The sequence below is a fragment of the Perissodus microlepis genome, chromosome 22, assembly GCF_051167445.1.
Source record: "Perissodus microlepis isolate ML-2025 ecotype Zambia chromosome 22, ASM5116744v1, whole genome shotgun sequence".
NCBI lineage: Eukaryota > Metazoa > Chordata > Actinopteri > Cichliformes > Cichlidae > Perissodus > Perissodus microlepis.
Window position 1 is genome coordinate 11,594,428 of NC_140481.1, and position 18,525 is coordinate 11,612,952.

General features: G+C 41.9%; 1 protein-coding gene across 2 annotated transcripts in view; it reads left to right on the forward strand.

The window, feature by feature from the left end:
- Nucleotides 1–18,525, forward strand: part of csmd2 (CUB and Sushi multiple domains 2) — a 270,938-nt gene that overhangs the window by 127,469 nt on the left and 124,944 nt on the right. For both annotated transcript variants that reach the window (XM_084918556.1, XM_084918557.1), the window contains 4 exons: nt 3,503–3,590; nt 4,480–4,604; nt 12,913–13,034; nt 17,827–17,930. In XM_084918556.1, coding sequence (XP_084774682.1) covers nt 3,503–3,590; nt 4,480–4,604; nt 12,913–13,034; nt 17,827–17,930 — 439 coding nt within the window. The remainder of the gene's footprint in view (nt 1–3,502; nt 3,591–4,479; nt 4,605–12,912; nt 13,035–17,826; nt 17,931–18,525) is intronic.

Here is an 18,525-nt window from a genome sequence, read left to right on the forward strand (position 1 = left end):
TTCTTGCGTTATTGATGATCAGGTAGGCATTAACAGTAACTGACAGCTTAACTAAAGGCTGACACAGCACACAGAAAAAAAGTTTCCCTGTTAGTTTATGCAAAAGGTAGTCTACAGTATTGAAGTCTCAACAACTACCAAGCTGTTTGTTGTACTTGGCTATCTGACACAGGGAATATTTGATAAATATAACAATAAAACAATTAGTCAACATTAGTCTTTTGTTTTTCTCAGTACAAAGGTAAAAATATAGGCCTGCAATCTTTTAGCACATATTCCCTGATTGAAATGCTTAGGGAGTTTTGTGCCTCCGCCCAGTCATTAAAATTAGGAACAAAGCACAGCCTTGCAAGCCTGTGCTTTGAATACAGGCATCAATGGATACCTAACTCCCTTCAACTTCATTACTACCCCAGGTTCCACTCATCAAACACTTTTTAAAACTGTAATTAAATGTTACAGAAAAAGTGCAATAGATGTAAGTTTTTACTGCCCCCTCCGTGTCAGAGTTTGACCTGAAACTTATTAAAAATGTCACCTAATACTGCTCGAGGTCTTGTCCATAAAGCGCGATTTGATATCCGACTGTTTTTGGCCTGGAGTGCTAAAGAGAGCTGTGCTGTTCATCTTTTTAGTTGTAGCGGAGATGAAGACGGGGTTGAATAAGTCACTCCGTCATATAATTCTGAAACCGAAAACCGTAAAGACTCAAATGATGCACTAAAGGAGACTATCTGGGGTTTGATGTTTGCAAATTCAGGGGTACATTGTAGAGCTTTTTATTGATGTCAGCTCAGGCCACAGTTAAAGAATGACACATGCACTGTAACCAAAACCAGATGGAAAAAGTAGGTATGCTAACTGGTGTTTAAATGTGTAATCGTTTGTTCATAGTAAATTCTCTTACAAACACAAAAATAGGATTGTCAGTCATTTTACGTCATGTTCGAGATAAAAGGCTGTTATATATTAACACTGTTTGTGGAAAGAGAAATCTATTGGCTGCCTGCTGAGAAAGCTGACAAGTTATGTGTATGACGAGTTGTTGCTGCAAAAGTGTCCTCAGGAGTTACTGGACTCCATCTGTCCAGAAGAGCACAGAGCAACATTTTATCATCTCCAAATTGGGCTAGCCACACTCTCTTCTCTCTTCTGCACTAAGATGTTTTGTTCAAGTTGGAATTTGTTTGTTAAGTTTTCAGGTTCTGCCTCTCCGCCTCTTTTCTTAGGCCTATATGCTAAATGTCTTTTGAATTAATGTAAATAGCTGCTAAACATTCCTCCCAGAAGATGAATGGATAGGCTGTGGATATGCTGACACAGCTGTGCAGCCCACTATACCCTCGATGATAGTTCAATGTTCAAACGCTTTACGCCCATTTGTAACTTTTAGATGAAATTCTCTCGAGTATTTTTTATCATTCATTAACGGGCTAGTACTACGTATTAGTTTAGTAAGTAAGTTATTGCCGTTCATAATTACTTACTTGTATAAACTATAGGTGTTACCAAAGAAATTTGTAAGGATAAGAAAGTCACGAGCCACCCTAATAGTTCAATTCAATATTTTGCTTCCAAGGATCCAGACTTGTAATTTTAAAGTGGTCTTGAAAAAAAAAAACTTTTCAGGCTTTCTGAAGCTCTTTTAAGTTTTTCTTTGAACATTGGCTGCTTTTTAACTCATTTTCTGTGTTATCTTTATGAAGTCATCTCACATTGGCCTATGAATCGTTCAAGCACCTAACTCATGGGATCAAGCACCGTTGTCTACAGACGATCAAAGTTGAATCATGATAAGCTGAAATATGCCAAAGATAACACGATTTTGTCAGGTATTAAATTATATTTTTGCACCAGCAAGGTGATGCATAAAGTGCCTTCAGCTGAAACCTTTGCACATCTAAGCAGATTAGCGCGGTTAGCTCATTAACATGTTAGCGCCGTGCAGCCCCACACACGGGGCGATCCGCGCTAACTTGCTAACGGAGATTTGCAGCATTGATGCGGTTATGGCAGTAAAGTCATTTTAACAAGTTTAACGCTGACAGCACTACTTTTAATATAATAACATGTAGGAATTTCTTGACAAGTGTCCATCAGCTCAGCTACAAGCTAACACAAGTGACTCGAGGTGTAATACCAGAAAGCATATAGACACTCGGAATATGCTGCTTGAATTCCATCAGTGGCAAACCTACTGTATTGTTTCATCAGCTAATCTGTCAGGCTTTTGAGAAGACGCCTGTCTCACATCTTCAAAGTCATTTTAAGGTTTCTCTCTTGCACTACACTTTGGCCAGAAAAACAAGAGTGACTGCTGACTGTCAAAAGGGGCATAGACAAAAAAGACACACAGTCTGTGCTAGAGATGTACTTCACATTGCAAATGGAGAGCAGTAACTGCATTGGCCGTGTTTTCTTTGCCATTTCTTCCTCTCATCGTGTGTTGGATTTCACTATGCGACAACCGATTTCGCTTTCTTCAAATATCTGTAACGTTAGCAACGTGACAGCTATGAGTCACCTGTGTAGAGTGACACAGAGATGGATGTTTAAGGATCTAATAACAACCTGTTGAACAAAAGAGGAGCCTTGAGGTGGTAATTTCAATACTGCCTCAAGGCCATTTACTGTTGTTTTATCCACTTCTTTCTCCCACACTGCTTTTAACCCTTATGTTTCAATTTGTATTAATTTACCTTACTGTACTTCACTTTGCATTTCTACATTTTTTTGACTGCCGGGAGTATGTATTTGAAAAACAAGCATTATGGTAAATAAAGTTCAAAATATTTCATTTTTTTCTCACAGAACTGTAACATAAATAGCTGCAGCATTCTTGGTATGTGTTATACTTTAACATAGCTTCAACCTCTTTTAGATTTTTCATTTAAATTTCAAGTGTTACTTATTTATTCTTTAATCTTTGAGTTTTTCTGGCTTACTGCTCAGATTTTGCATTGACTCTTTATAGTTTATAGCGTATTTGTTTAATGATTTATTTTTAATTGGATGAGATTAAAAGCATTATGTGCAATGTGCATAAGCCTGACATTTAAGCACATATTTACATACTGGCTTAATTTCCCTGACTTTTTAACATTGTTGTCCTCCTGTTTATTAAACAGTTATCACTTAAGATTAACAATAATCTATTAACATAGCCTTTTTCACCTTTGTTGGAAATTCTGTCCCGCGTTGCCACAGACCTGGAGTCTGGCCAATGAGCAGGTGTCACGCTCAGTGGACCCAGCAGAACTTTGACCCATCCTGCTCAGTCAGGGTTCTCCCAGCTCACTATGTTTACTTGACCCCTTGTCACACTTCACTTTCCAGTTTTGCACCCTTTGACACAATTTAAGAACCGTGGACAAGGATAACATTTATTTTCTAATGATAAGCATATATATATATATATATATATATATATATATATATATATATTTATTTATTGATTTTGTCAGAATCTTTTTAATGTTTTATCTCTGTCTTTGCCTGTCAGTGTCTCAGATGGGTGTAGCACAGGGCCACAACATGTGTCCGGATCCTGGGATTCCAGATCGAGGAAAAAGAAAAGGTTCTGACTTCAGGTAAAAAACAGAAACAAGCAGGTACATCAGTATATTCAGAGAAAATATAACTTTATCTGCAGATGAATAGGTTAACATTTCCTGAAGAAGAACTGTCTGACTGAGACAATGCCATCATAGAAAATAGGTTTTGGTTAGCAAAGACTCTCATCTCTGTTATTTACTGTCCTTAAAGTCATGAGTTGACCCTAATAGGCTTTATCTCTGTCTTTATTTCCTACACTAGAAATGTATATGGCTTGTACAAAAAATGTAATCTAGTTCTCTGCTTTCAGTGGTTCTTTAAATTATGAGTTTTTTCCTCTTTTCTCTCAATTTAGTTTGTCAGTAAAATTTACTGTTTTAATAATGAAACAATCTACATTAGTCAGAGAACGTTGCAATATTAGGACTGCAATGCTAATCATGCTTTTTTTCAAAATTCAGACTTATCCTTATTTCAGTCTCCTAGATCTTTATTAATGTTTTAGCTTCACGAAGTTTATTGAATTGAATTTAAATCATCTAAACCAAATCATCTATTGTTCTCCAGCATGCACCATATTACCTGATGCCACACCATAGACAGCCCCAGAAACCAAACCAAATAGAGAAATGTGCACAGAGAAACAAATGTTACCAGTGGGATCATGGAGTTTTGTTCCTGTCTGAGCCATTTTCCCTATCAGTGGTCAGCGATAACACAGACAAATGGGTAACATCCATCTCTCGCTATGGGAAATCACAGGCGGAAAGGCAAAACAAATGTGTATTTTTTCCCACTAAACTTTTCTTCTTTATATTTATACCTCATCTGCAAATCCACTGCTGAATGGTGAATTGCACCAGGAGGGTTTGTGGTGCTGACGTGCTTTTTTGTGTGTTTTTTCTGTGTGCAACCTAACTGCAGGCGAGGAGCCACAGTGCATTTCTCCTGTGACGAGGGTTATGAACTGCAGGGCTCGAAGAGCATCACTTGTCTCAGAGTGACAGACAGCTACGTAGGCTGGAGTGACGATCGGCCCATCTGCAGAGGTAAGGATTGACGTGTCTTGTTCATCTTTTCACCTGTGTAATGGAGGTAGACTCAGTGTGACCTCTATTTATATTTCATACTCAAGTGCTCAAGTCGCTTTTGTGGGCAGGTCTGCTGTCATTTTGTATAGGTGCTCGGTCTCTCCATATCATGATTCAGTATTCACTATTATGTTGTGACTGGCCTGACTTTGACCTTTGGCCGGCGTTCTCTCGCTTCCTGTTGTTTAGCCATGCTGGCAAAGTGCTGCCCATCAATCATGTTTTCCTAACCTGTGGCCATTTTGTGACAGGCCGGGGAAGGGATCAGAGATCTTTTTATATATATATATATATATATATATATATATATATATATATATATATATAAAAAACACCCATCTCGCCCCTGCGGGCGGTTTATCCTTCAAGCTCGGGTCCTCTACCAGAGGCCTGGGAGCTTGAAGGTCCTGTGCAGTATCTTAGCTGTTCCTAGGACTGCGCTCTTCTGGACAGAGATCTCCGATGTTGTTCCCGGGATCTGCTGGAGCCACTCGCCTAGCTTGGGAGTCACCGCACCTAGTGCTCCGATTACCACGGGGACCACCGTCACCTTCACCCTCCACATCCTCTCGAGCTCTTCTCTGAGCCCTTGGTATTTCTCCAGCTTCTCGTGTTCCTTCTTCCTGATATTGCTGTCATTCGGAACCGCTACATCGATCACTACGGCCGTCTTCTTCTGTTTGTCTACCACCACTATGTCCGGTTGGTTAGCCACCACCATTTTGTCCGTCTGTATCTGGAAGTCCCACAGGATCTTAGCTCGGTCATTCTCCACCACCCTTGGGGGCATCTCCCATTTTGACCTCGGGACTTCCAGGTTATACTCGGCACAGATGTTCCTGTACACTATGCCGGCCACTTGGTTATGGCGTTCCATGTATGCCTTGCCTGCTAGCATCTTGCACCCTGCTGTTATGTGCTGGATTGTCTCTGGAGCATCTTTACACAGCCTGCACCTGGGGTCTTGCCTGGTGTGATAGACCCCAGCCTCTATGGATCTTGTACTCAGAGCTTGTTCTTGTGCTGCCATGATTAGTGCCTCTGTGCTGTCTTTCAGTCCAGCTTTGTCCAGCCACTGGTAGGATTTCTGGATGTCAGCCACCTCCTCTATCTGCCGGTGGTACATACCGTGCAGGGCCCTGTCCTTCCATGATGGTTCCTCGTCTCCCTCCTCTTTCTTGGGTTTCTGCTGCCTGAGGTATTCACTGAGCACTCGGTCAGTTGGGGCCATCTTCCCAATGTATTCTTGGATGTTCGTTGTCTCATCCTGGACTGTGGTGCTGACACTCACCAGTCCCCGGCCCCCTTCCTTCCGCTTAGCGTACAGCCTCAGGGTGCTGGACTTGGGGTGAAACCCTCCATGCATGGTAAGGAGCTTTCTTGTCTTTATGTCAGTGGCTTCTATCTCCTCCTTTGGCCAGCCTATTACCCCAGCAGGGTACCTGATCACGGGCAGGGCGTAGGTGTTGATGGCCCGGATCTTGTTCTTACCATTCAGCTGACTCCTCAGGACTTGCCTGACCCTCTGCAGGTACTTGGTGGTTGCAGCCTTTCTAGCGGCCTCTTCATGGTTCCCATTCGCCTGCGGGATCCCCAGGTACTTGTAACTGTCCTCTATGTCTGCAATGTTGCCTTCTGGTAGTTCAATCCCCTCAGTTCTGACTACCTTCCCTCTCTTCGTTACCATTCGACTACACTTCTCCAGTCCGAACGACATTCCAATGTCATTGCTGTATAGCCTGGTAGTGTGGATCAGTGAATCGATGTCTCGTTCACTCTTGGCATACAGCTTGATGTCATCCATGTACAGGAGGTGGCTGACAACTGCTCCGTTCCGTAGTCGGTATCCGTAGCCAGTCTTGTTAATGATCTCACTGAGGGGGTTCAGGCCTATGCAGAACAGCAGTGGGGACAGAGCATCTCCTTGGTAGATCCCGCACTTGATGGTGACTTGTGCTATGGGCTTGGAGTTGGCCTCTAGTGTTGTACGCCACATCCCCATTGAGTTCCTGATGAAGGCTCTTAGGGTCCTGTTGATCTTGTACAATTCTAAGCATTCCAGGATCCAGCTGTGGGGCATTGAGTCATAGGCCTTCTTGTAATCAATCCAGGCAGTGCACAGGTTGGTCAGTCTGGTCTTGTAGTCTCGGCTGACTGTTCTGTCTACCAGTAGCTGGTGTTTTGCACCTCTGGTATTCTTGCCAATCCCTTTCTGTGCCCCACTCATGTATTGACCCATGTGCCTGTTCATCTTAGCCGATATGATGCCTGACAGGAGCTTCCATGTAGTACTGAGGCAGGTTATTGGTCAGTAGTTGGATGGGACCGGTCCCTTCTTGGGGTCCTTGGGGATCAGGACCGTTCGACCTTCGGTTAGCCATTCCGGGTGTCTCTTGTTAACTAGCAGCTGGTTCATTTGTGCTGCCAGACGCTCGTGGAGTGCAGTCAGCTTCTTCAGCCAGTAGGCGTGAACCATGTCGGGCCCTGGTGCTGTCCAACTCTTCATACTGGAGACCCTTTCTTGGATATCTGCCACTGTGATGGTTACTGGTCCCTGTTCAGGGAGGTCGCTATGGTCTGAACTCAGATCCACTAGCCACTGAGCATTGCCGTTATGGGTTGCGTCCTTCTCCCATATGCTCTTCCAGTATTGCTCCGTCTCCAGCCTTGGTGGTGCTGTTCTCTTATTGTTCCCTTGCCACTGAGAGTACACCTTTGCTGGTTCTGTGGAGAACAGCTGGTTTATTCTCCTGCCTTCTATCTCTCTGGTGTACCTCCTCAAGCGGCTGGCCAAGGCTGTGAGTCTTTTCTTGGCAGTTTCCAAGGCCTCAGGTATGGACAGTTTGCTGTATTTCTTATGCACCTTCTTTGCCGCACCTTTCTGCAACTCCGTTAGTTGGCTAACCTCCCTCCGTGCTGCTTTGATCTTGCTCTCTAGCCTCCTTCTCCATGGAGGGTACTGCCCCTTGTGGCTGTTCAACTTGTAGCCAAGCATCTCACTGATCACTGCTGCCGTATTGTAGATCAGTTTGTTAGTGTCGGTAATCGTGGTTGTAGGTATCGTCCGTAGTGCTGCATTAACATCATCTAGCAGACCTTCTGAGGGTACTTCACGTAATCTTGGTAACCGGCTACGGGGGATCCAGGTTTCAAGCTTGGCCATGATCCTATTTCTCAGGTCAGTTCCTCTCACACTCAACGATCCTTCTCCTATCGCACTTGGGGCTATGTACCCAATCTCGGGTGGGGGTGATGATATCTCCCCCCTGACCTGGCGTCCTGACTCCTCCTTGCCGTAGCATTTATGTTGTACCTCGTCAATCTCTAGCTGTGATAGCAGTCCCTTCTTTCGAATGTTGGAACACTGAGCTACTAGTTGTTTCGCCGTCATTGTGGATGTTGGGTATCGAAGAATCCATAGGTCCCTCATCCTATTCATGTAGCCCCTTCCGCCAGGGTTACTTGTGTAGTAGCATTCCAACAACGCCCTGTTTTCGTCTCTCGCCCACCGATGCCTTCTTGTTCCAGTAGCCCACTTGTCGTCAGGGTGCCCTGGTTCCTCAACACTTGACGCGGACCTTGTTGATCCGGGCGACGTCCGAGCCGGCATGCCTTCATATTTATCTGTCTCGCTCATGTCTGCGGTAGGCTCGCTTAGCATAGGGGGTCTAGCCTTAGGACCCTTACTGGATACAGACACCCCAGGCAGGAATCGAACTTGCGATCCTCTGCTCCAAAGGCGTGTAGTCTAACCACCACGCTCATTTTTCATCTCACATGCAGCACTCAATAAGATGACTTGATAAGAATTGATTTGGTAATCAATGATGGGTATACGTTTATTAAAACATTGTTACATTGTTTATGTAGCTTGAGAATGTACCATCATATATATATATATATATATTTAAATCTGTTAGTGTTCCTGTAAATATAAAAGCAAACTGTGAAATTGGGAATATTTCATTAATTCAAGGTCTCTCCAGCCTTTAGTTTCTTTGAGTTTGTTTTTATTCTAAGATAAATTATAATCTTATAAATTATAATCTAAGATAAAAATCTCAGCTTTGCTTTGAGCATCGGCGTAACTTCGTGCTGAACTTGGGGGGGGGGCTCAAGATCTCTGTCTAACTAACTAACTAAATAAATCTGGGTAAATACCCATATGATTAAACATGCAACTATTTTGCTGGTAATACCTAAAATGAGTAAAGAAAAAACAGCCTATTTATGCAAGTTAATTCTTATTTTTATTGGGGGGTTATATTGGTTGGGTTATTGGGGGGGTCATAACTCCCCTAACCCCCCTGGAAATTACGCCCCTGACTTTGAGTAGGTTTATGCCAGTATGGAAAGTATCTTACGGGCAATACACAGACAGGGTCAGAACTGTTTTTGAATCAAAAGGGGGATCGGCACAATATTAGGCAAGTGGTCATGATATTGAACTGTACCATTCTTTCACAGATATTTCCGCATTTTATGTTTTAATGATCGCTGTGCATCTAAAGCATACAAAATCTCTCTCATGTGGTCAATTGAGTGATGATCCGGTGGCTGTGAAAGGCATAGGAGATGATTCACATCTTTTTCATGAACATTCAGTGTGTTTTCATTCCCAGAAAATAAGATAAAAATGTTTCATCATAAGATAGAGAATATTGATTTGTAGTGGCTGAACAGAACAATGCCAGCAAAATGCCTCACACAGCACAACAGAGCTACCAAAGTTTTTCCTTTAATTTGTCACTAGACTTTTTACGCCACAAAGTCTAAGGATTCTCGAAACAACCTAAGACGTGGCGTCTAAATGGGAAAGCTGCATGTCATTTCATAGTTGCTTCAAAAACATTAAATTAAAAAGTTGTATTAAAAGTGGGTATATATTTCTTTCTCATCAGTCAAGACTTGACATGGCCATAATTTGGAGAAGAAAAATTGGCTTTCTTTATCTGCATGTGTGTGTGTGTGTGTGTGTGTAAAGAGACATTGATGTAACATCCACAGTCAGTCAGTGTAACTGCCCTTTCGATCGTCCTCATTTAACCTTTGGGACCGTGCCTTTGTTCTGGTTCCCCATGTTTAAATAAAGATTAAACATCATCTAGGAATAATTGAAGATCTGTATCCTAAATTAGCATTAGTCATCATTAAATTGAACAGCACTATCATTAGCACAGGAAAAAACTTCATCTCTGGGTGCAGATTCATTCACTTTATAAAAAATTCATGGTTCCCTTTTCATTCGTACCTCCTTTCCTGCGCACACCAAGCTGCGGTTCTTTTTCCGTTGCAGATTTGATTGCCGCTTAGCCCACTGCACTTTCATGTCTCTCGCCAAGTACACAGAGGAGGATGTATCAGACATAATGATCCCCGTGATTAAAAAAAAAAGAAATTGGAGTGAATGTGATGGCTTCAGTAGACTTCCTGCTGTATTATTTTCGTTAAGGTCACCCTCACTGTCAGCACAACTCATATTAATTACTCTACTCACCCCTTAACTTCGCCAAAGTTCTTTTAAAATTTTAATAGGGGTGATTTGGTGAGAGAGGGGTGGAGCATGGAGCCACGGAGTGGGGCTTGAGCACCCAAAGGACCTCGCTTAGACACAATTCATTAAAATCTGGGTAGTTGGCTAAAGCTCTTTCAAGTACTTTCAGGTTCCCCTTCACATATGTACACACGTACACACTGTTTTCTTGAAGTACTTCAGTTTGAAGGGTGTTTAATAGTTGTGTTAAGCAGTCACCCTCGGGTATTGATAAGGAAAGTCACCTTGTACTCTGATGCTTGGTATGCTAACTGCTCATCTACTCTTTTCAGTCAGAATATCTAATTGTGCTATTTGATTCGTAATTAGTTGTTTGCATTTATTTGACAGTGTTCCCTGTAGATATGCAGGACTCGTCGCATTTCGTTATTTTATTTAAGTATGAAATCATCAAGTTTGTTTTCCTTAATGTGTTATTTACAGAAGATGACAGTATTTATAAAAAGAGTCTTTCTCCAGTATATCTTTAAACCTGTGGTAAAACTCTGATTAACGTGTTTTATTGAGTCTTTCATTAGTCTGCTTTTTTCATACTGCCACACTAAATCAAGTCGAGTATTCAGAGGGAGCCCTGGAGTTTGTCGCCACCGTGGTTTTTAATTTCATGTTAATTTTTTTATCACGTTATCGTTGCCAATCACTTGCCAAACATCTTCATCTTTTCAAAGCGCTGCTTGCCTCTTGTGCTCGTGCAAGAGGCAGAGCATGCAGCACTTTGGCGGAGGAGCAACAGCGTCAATAGTGCTTCATCTGTGACTACACAGGATGTGTTGAGGCGCAATATCCAAAGTAGGTCACCTGTATTTTAGCGGTGCTCTAAGCCTAACATCCATCCAGTATAGTTATGCATGTAAAATGGAAGGAAATATGCTTGAGCTGTACAAATGCACTTGTCCTATACAATCACAACCCCAGCCGTTAGCAGCAGCTGGACTGAATTAAAAAGGAGAATATCTGTAGGAGAATAGAAAAATGGGGCTCAGACACCTTATTTGTGCAACATTAAAAAAACAGTTAACTATGAAATACACACAATGCAAAATGAACGTTTTATTTCATATTTGAAGGCTGGGGTTAAGGCACACAACCAGTAGGATTAGTTGTAAATGCAGTCCAGATGTGAGTTTGATGCAGATTTTAGTGCTGTGCAAAAGTCTTGTGCCAATTAAATATAACTGTTGACCTTCATCAAATACCTAATGAAGGTAAAGTAGTACTGAGTAAAAGTTCTCCAGGTTTTCTAAAGGTCTCTCAAAGTGTTTCTCTGGACATTGGCCTTCACTCATTTTCAGTCCAGTCCTTGTACCAGGCCATAATTCATAGGCCACCTTAGGGCTGTTCGATATAACGATATATATCGGATGACGATATAAAAACGTCTATCGTTTCCTATTACGTTATCGTTTGTTTCGTGGTGTCGTAAAATAAACTGTTTACAGCAATATTTTTCATCGTTTTGACAGTCACTGTAGTGGCTATATTAATTTCTTAAAGTTCTCTCTTTCTCTTATATTTAATATAACCACACTATTAGCAACAATGACGGTAAAACCATCGCGTGGCTCCGCTGTCCGCTTGTTTGTTTTCCACGTAAACATTTCACAATAAAGCTCAAGATCCTATTGAGACTTTTCAAAATAAACTGAATCACAAGAAAGAGTATGCAGAAAGTTTACGGATGAGAAGCAAAAAAAGAGCCGTCAGGTGCTAAAAAATAAACCTTAGACTCAAACTTTGAGAGAAAATGGTGGCCAGTACAACTTATGTCTAAAAATGTATAGTTTCGTGTATCGGTTAAAAGACTCGAATCCAGGTAAAGGACGCCCAGCTGGAAAAACTAAACGCAAGTCGAGTTTCCCGAGATTCACAGAATTTACAGAAAATATTACATTTTTGTGATTTATATCGTTGTCAGGACGATAAATGTCTTACATCGGGATATGAGATTTTTGTCATATCGCACAGCTAACACTGACCTATGAATCACTGAAGCATAAAAAAGCACCAAACTCAAGAGATGATGTGTTTTGTCTACAATCTTAAATTGTATCTTTAGCCTCTGTAGCAAAAAGACTGAATCTGTTCTCATTTTTTAGTTAAAATAAATCTAAAATACAACTAAAAACAAGAAAAGTAGTGCACAAAAGACAAGTCAGACAGATAAAAAAGTATCTGAAAGTCATGTCCTTATGAAAGGGGGGGAATTGAGCAAAGACTTGACAAGAACTGAGAGATATATCTGGCCCTTCACTTCACCCATCAGCTGTTTGGTGAAGTCTCATCGGAGATGATCTCAGTGGGAGGGTGACTGTCAAGAAGACACTTGAGAAAAAGGTGAAGGTCTGCCAAATTACACAAGAACTTGACTGAAAATTTGTGGAAATAGGTTTTATCGAGCTATGAATACAAAATTGAATTATTTTTTGGGGGGGCTCAAATTAACATCAGTATGTATGGAGGAGGTTAGGAGAGATGAACGGCAGTGAGTGTTTACAGTCATCTTTAAAACACAGTGGAGGCTATGTCAAAGGTTTGGGGCTTTATTTTAGCCAGTGGTGTTTGGTAATATTACAGTCATCATTTGGAAAGCATATGAATGGAGGAATGGAACAAAAGGCAAACAACATTCAGTTTATCTTCTCTGATTTATGAACAGAAAGTACGTATTTAAACTGTCATTGAACATGTGTCCCTCTCTGTCTTGATTTTTAGCACCAATGTGCGGAGGCCAGTTGAGAGGACCCAGTGGTGTCATCACATCTCCGAACTACCCAGTTCAGTATGACAACAACGCCAACTGCACTTGGGTCATCACGGCGACAGACACATCTAAGGTACTGTATTTTCCGGACTACAAAGCGCACCTGAATATTAGCCGCACAAGCTAAAATCAGGGGAAAATCCTGTTTTGTACATACATTAGCCGCACCTGACTAAAAGCCGCAGGTGTTTCAATGTTGACTTATCATATGTAAGAGAATATGCACAAAGGGAATTGTCAGGAAAGAGATGGCTGTTTGGAGACACACCCCTTTTATTAATATTTTGAAAAACAAGTTATGGGTACATATTTGCATAACTTTTTAGGGTATATGTACAAGTAGCGGTAATTACAAGTACGAAACATGTACTGTGCTTCATAAACGAGTAACAAATGTAGTACATAACAATAACCTACAGCACACCAGAAAAATAGATTGGCCTACCTTTTAAGCTCAGGTGCAGCGTCACGGCTTTAACAAGAAGAAAAGTCAGTCATTCACCACCATCTTTCTCTTCTTCCTGCGCACTAAAACCACCAAAGTCCTCTTCTCCAGTGTCGGAAACGAACAGGCTCAGGATGGCTACGTCATCCACTCTCAGCTTCTCTCCTTTGTTGTCACTTTCAAAACCAAAGAAATCCTCGTTGTCAGTGTTGGAGTCCAACACCCTCTGAAGGGCCGTGGCGGTGTCCTCCTCTCCATCATGCAGCAGTCCAGCCCTTCGAAATCCGTTGGTGATCGTGGATGTTTTCACACTTTTCCACGCTGTCAGAATCCACTGGTGGAGTTGAGCATAACTTGCTTTTCGCAAGTTTATCGCCGCTCGTCATCCACGCCTCCCGCTGAACGCGTAGCGCTACTTTGAAGTTTGTTTTTCACACTACTTGTACGGCACTACGTTGCCTGGCGGACGGACATGTGACCAACATACCACTCTTGAACCCCCGATACTGTGTGTCTGATCACATGCCCTTCCGCCAGGCAACGTAGTGCCGTACAACAGCAGAACAAACAAAACAAATCCTCTTACGATATCACAAAAATCATGGACAATCCATAGAAAAGCCGCACCTGACTAAAAGCCGCAGGGTTCAAAGCTTGTGCAAAAAGTAGCGGCTTATACCCCGACAATTACGGTAAATGTCATTAAACACGGAACTGAAGCAACAATGCGGGGTGTTAATTTTGCTTTGCCGCTGTAAGCACAGATTTCCAGCGGTGCTGTAAGTGGTATCTTTAGCTGCCAGCTGCCTGATGAGTTTGCACCTTTTTAGGGAGGAGCTCCAGAGGAAGCGCTTCTCTGACACAGATGACTCATTTTATGCTTTTGATAATTGCTACAGGACACTTTAGGGGCTGTTCAACACACCATGTGACAGGAGCTTTCTTATTGAAAAATGTGAGCGATAAGGAAAATGAAAGGTGGGGAAAGAGCACTGGAAGCGAGCCAGCAAAAGACAAAGCGAGTTGTTAGAAACACCTGTGGTGAGGGAGAGAAGGAGTGAGTAAAATGGACAGGAGAGTAATGGAGAGGTTTTGAGAGCATGCTTGGAGGATATCATGAAAGTGTCACAGCCATTCTGTTCAGACCATTGACTTTGGAGTTGTGTTCAAGGCCAACCAGCTGCTATCCTGCCAAATATCCTTCTCTGAACTCAAACAAAATGGTTTTACAAATCCGTTCTCTTATTCCACTGCGCCGGATAGAAGAGAGGCTATGTAAGGTGAGAGGCAAGGGTGGACGGGGAGTCAGATCTAATATGCCCCCACAAAAGTCCACCCTTTGCTTGCATGTATACAAACACAAACAAACATTGACACCCTTGGGTATACCCAGGAGGCAGCCTGCTGGAACAGACACCAGTACTTTAGGCTGCCTCTTGCTCTGTGACTGGTTCAGATGAAGATGGAGAGAGACTGCTCTTTCTGTTTAGAGACGTAATGGGCTTCTATTCCTGCCCAGCCAGAAATGTTAGGTCAGCCAGCAGACTGAGGCAGAACAGCCTCAGTCTGAAGGGGGGTGGGCGAGCCGTGACAAAGCTCTGCTAGACCTACCAGCCTCATGACATGATAAGTAATTTGGGTTTTTGTCAAGTGGTGCTGCTTCATAGTTTCCCAAAGATACTAAATGCAGCTGTTTGAAGCTGGCAGTCTTCATGTGTTTATCCATTTATGCCAGAAAAAGCCAAAAAGTGGCCCCAACTTCCCAGACTTACACCAAGTTACACAGAGCTATCCTCTGGACCCGACAAAGCTCTGAGACAACGTAAAACAACAATGTGCTTTGAAAAATCGACTGAATACAGGTCATGTTTTTTTTCTTTTAAAGCAAATGATCTCCACAGAAATTAGATTTTTCTCTTATTAATATGCTACTTATAATGTTAATGAACTCGTTTAAATATATATTATTTTTAAAAGCACTCTCATGTTGTCATTACTGCCTAAAACCTATGCATGTAACTGTGTGTGTCTGGTTTGTGGTGGAAAAATGACCCGCAAGGATGCTGCAGTATTTACCAGGAGCAGGGTGTATGTAATAGTTTAATAAATAATCAGTGTTCGGGCAGACATTCAGAGCTGGGGTTTCTTTACTTAAGTCACAGCAGCAGACTTACAAGGGATTTACAGCTGACTTGACAGAAGCAGAAATACAGGCAACGGAGCTGCTGCAAGGTTTTCTTCCAGTCCACAGATGAACTAACTGTGCCCTCTATATATAATGCTTAGTTCAACCTTGTTGGATACAGTGACAGGTATATGTGCCTACGGATTATTCAAGTATTTACAATAGCTAATATATTATGTAATACTGTTAAATATTCTAGACCAGCAGCTGCAGAACAGAAAACTAAATGTTGTCCCCAGTCTTGCTTACAATAGGATTTCATTTATGATAGGATTTTTTTAACTAAATGTTTTTATTGGAACATTTGGCACAAAATGGCAGGCTAGTTTAGAACCGTGACTCTTTTACTGCAGAGCCATGCTGTTGCTTTGAAGAATGCAGTTTGGCATTGTCTTGAGGAAACAAGCAAGGCTTTCATTGCAAGAGATCATCTGTGGGCAGCATATGTTGCGCCAAATCGTGTATATATCATTCAGAATAAATGGTATATGAACAGATGTTTAAATTATGTGAGGGTATGCCGTGTGCAGTAATGCACCCCCATACCCTCGCATCACAAATCCTGGGGCTGTGTAGGATGAGCCAGACACCTCCCCCACCCCATCCCCCCGTATAGAGGACACAACGGTCATGATTTTCTAAATGTTTTATCTTTGCCTGCTGGAGTTATACTTTGCTTTCATGGATGCAGAAACAAACTGTGTTCACTGACAATGGTGTTCAGAAGTGTATCTGAGCCCATGCAGTGATTTTCAAAGAGTCGCGCCTCCTTTCAGAGCAGTGCTGCCTGCGGGGCCTGAAGATCACGGCAATACAATATTGGTTTTTTAGCTTTCTTTCAAGCGTATAGAGATTTCTCTGAATTCTCCAAATCTTTGCATGATATGAAGTAGTGCAAATGATAAAATCCTCAAAACAATTGCATCAGAAACTCTTCTTAGTGGTAAATCCAGCCATTTTCTATAGGCTGTCATGGAACTGATTGAATATTTTTTCCATTTTGTTGTCTTTTCCCAACTACTTTGGAAGTTGTAGGAGTGTTTATTTCATTTAATATTTACATTTTACACAGTTTCGGAGACATGGTTTTACGTCAGCTGTTCAGTATGGATGATTTTTCTTTTTTTACAACTCTTTCACAATATGGCTGCTGTGCTCTCTCTCTCTCCCTCTCGATTTTTTTATCTTCACTCCCTCTGTACCTCACCTGTTGGTTGGCAGATGGGAGATGAGTTTGTGGTATGAAACTCTATTTATCGAGCGATCTGACCTATTTTGCCTACACACCATCAATCTTTCCTCTCCACCTTGGCAATTTTCATTAGGAACTAGGTTTAACATAGGACAGAATGCAATTTGCATTTATATAAGCTTTTTCATTAGGCCCTGCTCTCTCTCAGCCCTCTGAAAACATTAAGAATTTGGCGGAAATCAGTGGCAGCCAATTTAAACTAGGAGGCAAAGACTTTTCCTTGTTTGGCTTTTTTATTTTTATTTAGCCTCCTCTGTCGCTCTATTTTTTGGCCTTGTTATTAATATTCTGCACTTTTATAATTAAACCATTTTTGTTTGTATGTTTAGAGCTGACCCCTTCGCTTGCCTCGGCTAGGACGCAATTATTGTTTCCTTGTTTTTATCTTGATTTATCCTTCAGCTGCAGCGCAGACCTAAAATTGCACTCAAAAGAAATCATGATTTATGTTTTATAGAAACGATTTATACACTAGATTGCAACAAAGTCTTTTTGTTGCCTTAATGATCCTATTGGATTACATATATCCATATATATATGTATGCATAGAGAGGCACGTGTAATAGCCCACGAAGGCAACTGAAAGCTGCTAGCATGATCGGCAAGAGTGAAGGTCGTGCAGACCATCTGGCAGGCAATCAGATATTTGATTAGCGAGAAACAGTTCATAATCAGCAGACGCAGTAAACACTTACAGAAGCATGGAAGCAAAATACCAATACCGAGCTGTTAGGTCACACAGTATGAGATTTAAAGGAGAAAACAATTCTAATAACAAAAAAAATTAAATAAAAAAACTACTACAGTGTATACAGCTGGGAGTTTGATGGACAGATATAAAAAAAAAAGATGTATGATGGATTGATGAACAGAGGAAAAGAGAGTCACAGATGGGAAGAGATCTCTCCTCTGCATTTGGTTCAGGGAGTATTTAAGCATCTGCTTCCCTCATTTGTCTCGTTGATGTCCCCTCCGTTGTCTAGGTGATCAAGCTGACATTTGAAGATTTTGACCTGGAGCGAGGCTACGACACGCTGACGGTTGGAGACGGCGAGGTAGTGGGAGACCAGAAGACCATCTTCCACGTGTGAGTGACTCATTTGACCTCGTTTTCTCCTGCCTTTAATCTACCCTCTGTTCTCTAACTTCTTTTAGCTACCCGTCAGTTTCACTTTTGCAAGTCATGTTCCCGGTAATCATATTCTGCCTTCGTGCTCTCTTTCCTCCTCACCTTTGCGGGACACTCGCCTTTTCTTCCTCCCCCGCGCCCGACAGCACCCGTCTGTCTTCCTGTTCCCCTCCAGCCCTTTTTTTTCCTACGGTTTCTCTTTTATTTCATCACCACCTGATGCAGCAGGGCATGAAAAATAGATGTCGCACCACATTGTCAATCATCTCTCTTTTCACTGTTAAAAACAAGATCACAGCCATGTGGCGCAGCATTGCAAAACTGCATATTGATGCCCCCTAATGGAGTTTGCGCTAGCAGATGCTCCATAACAATTCACAGGATGTTGTTATTAATTGTGCCGAAATTTACCACCTTAATAAAGTTTTTATAGATCAATTTTTATGCAAGGCTGCCGAGCTGGGGTGGAAACCAGGAGGGGGAGGTTGGAGATAAATGAGGGAGAAGTATGCAAAGGAAGGGGTTGCTGATGTGAGATCATCCTCACATTCAC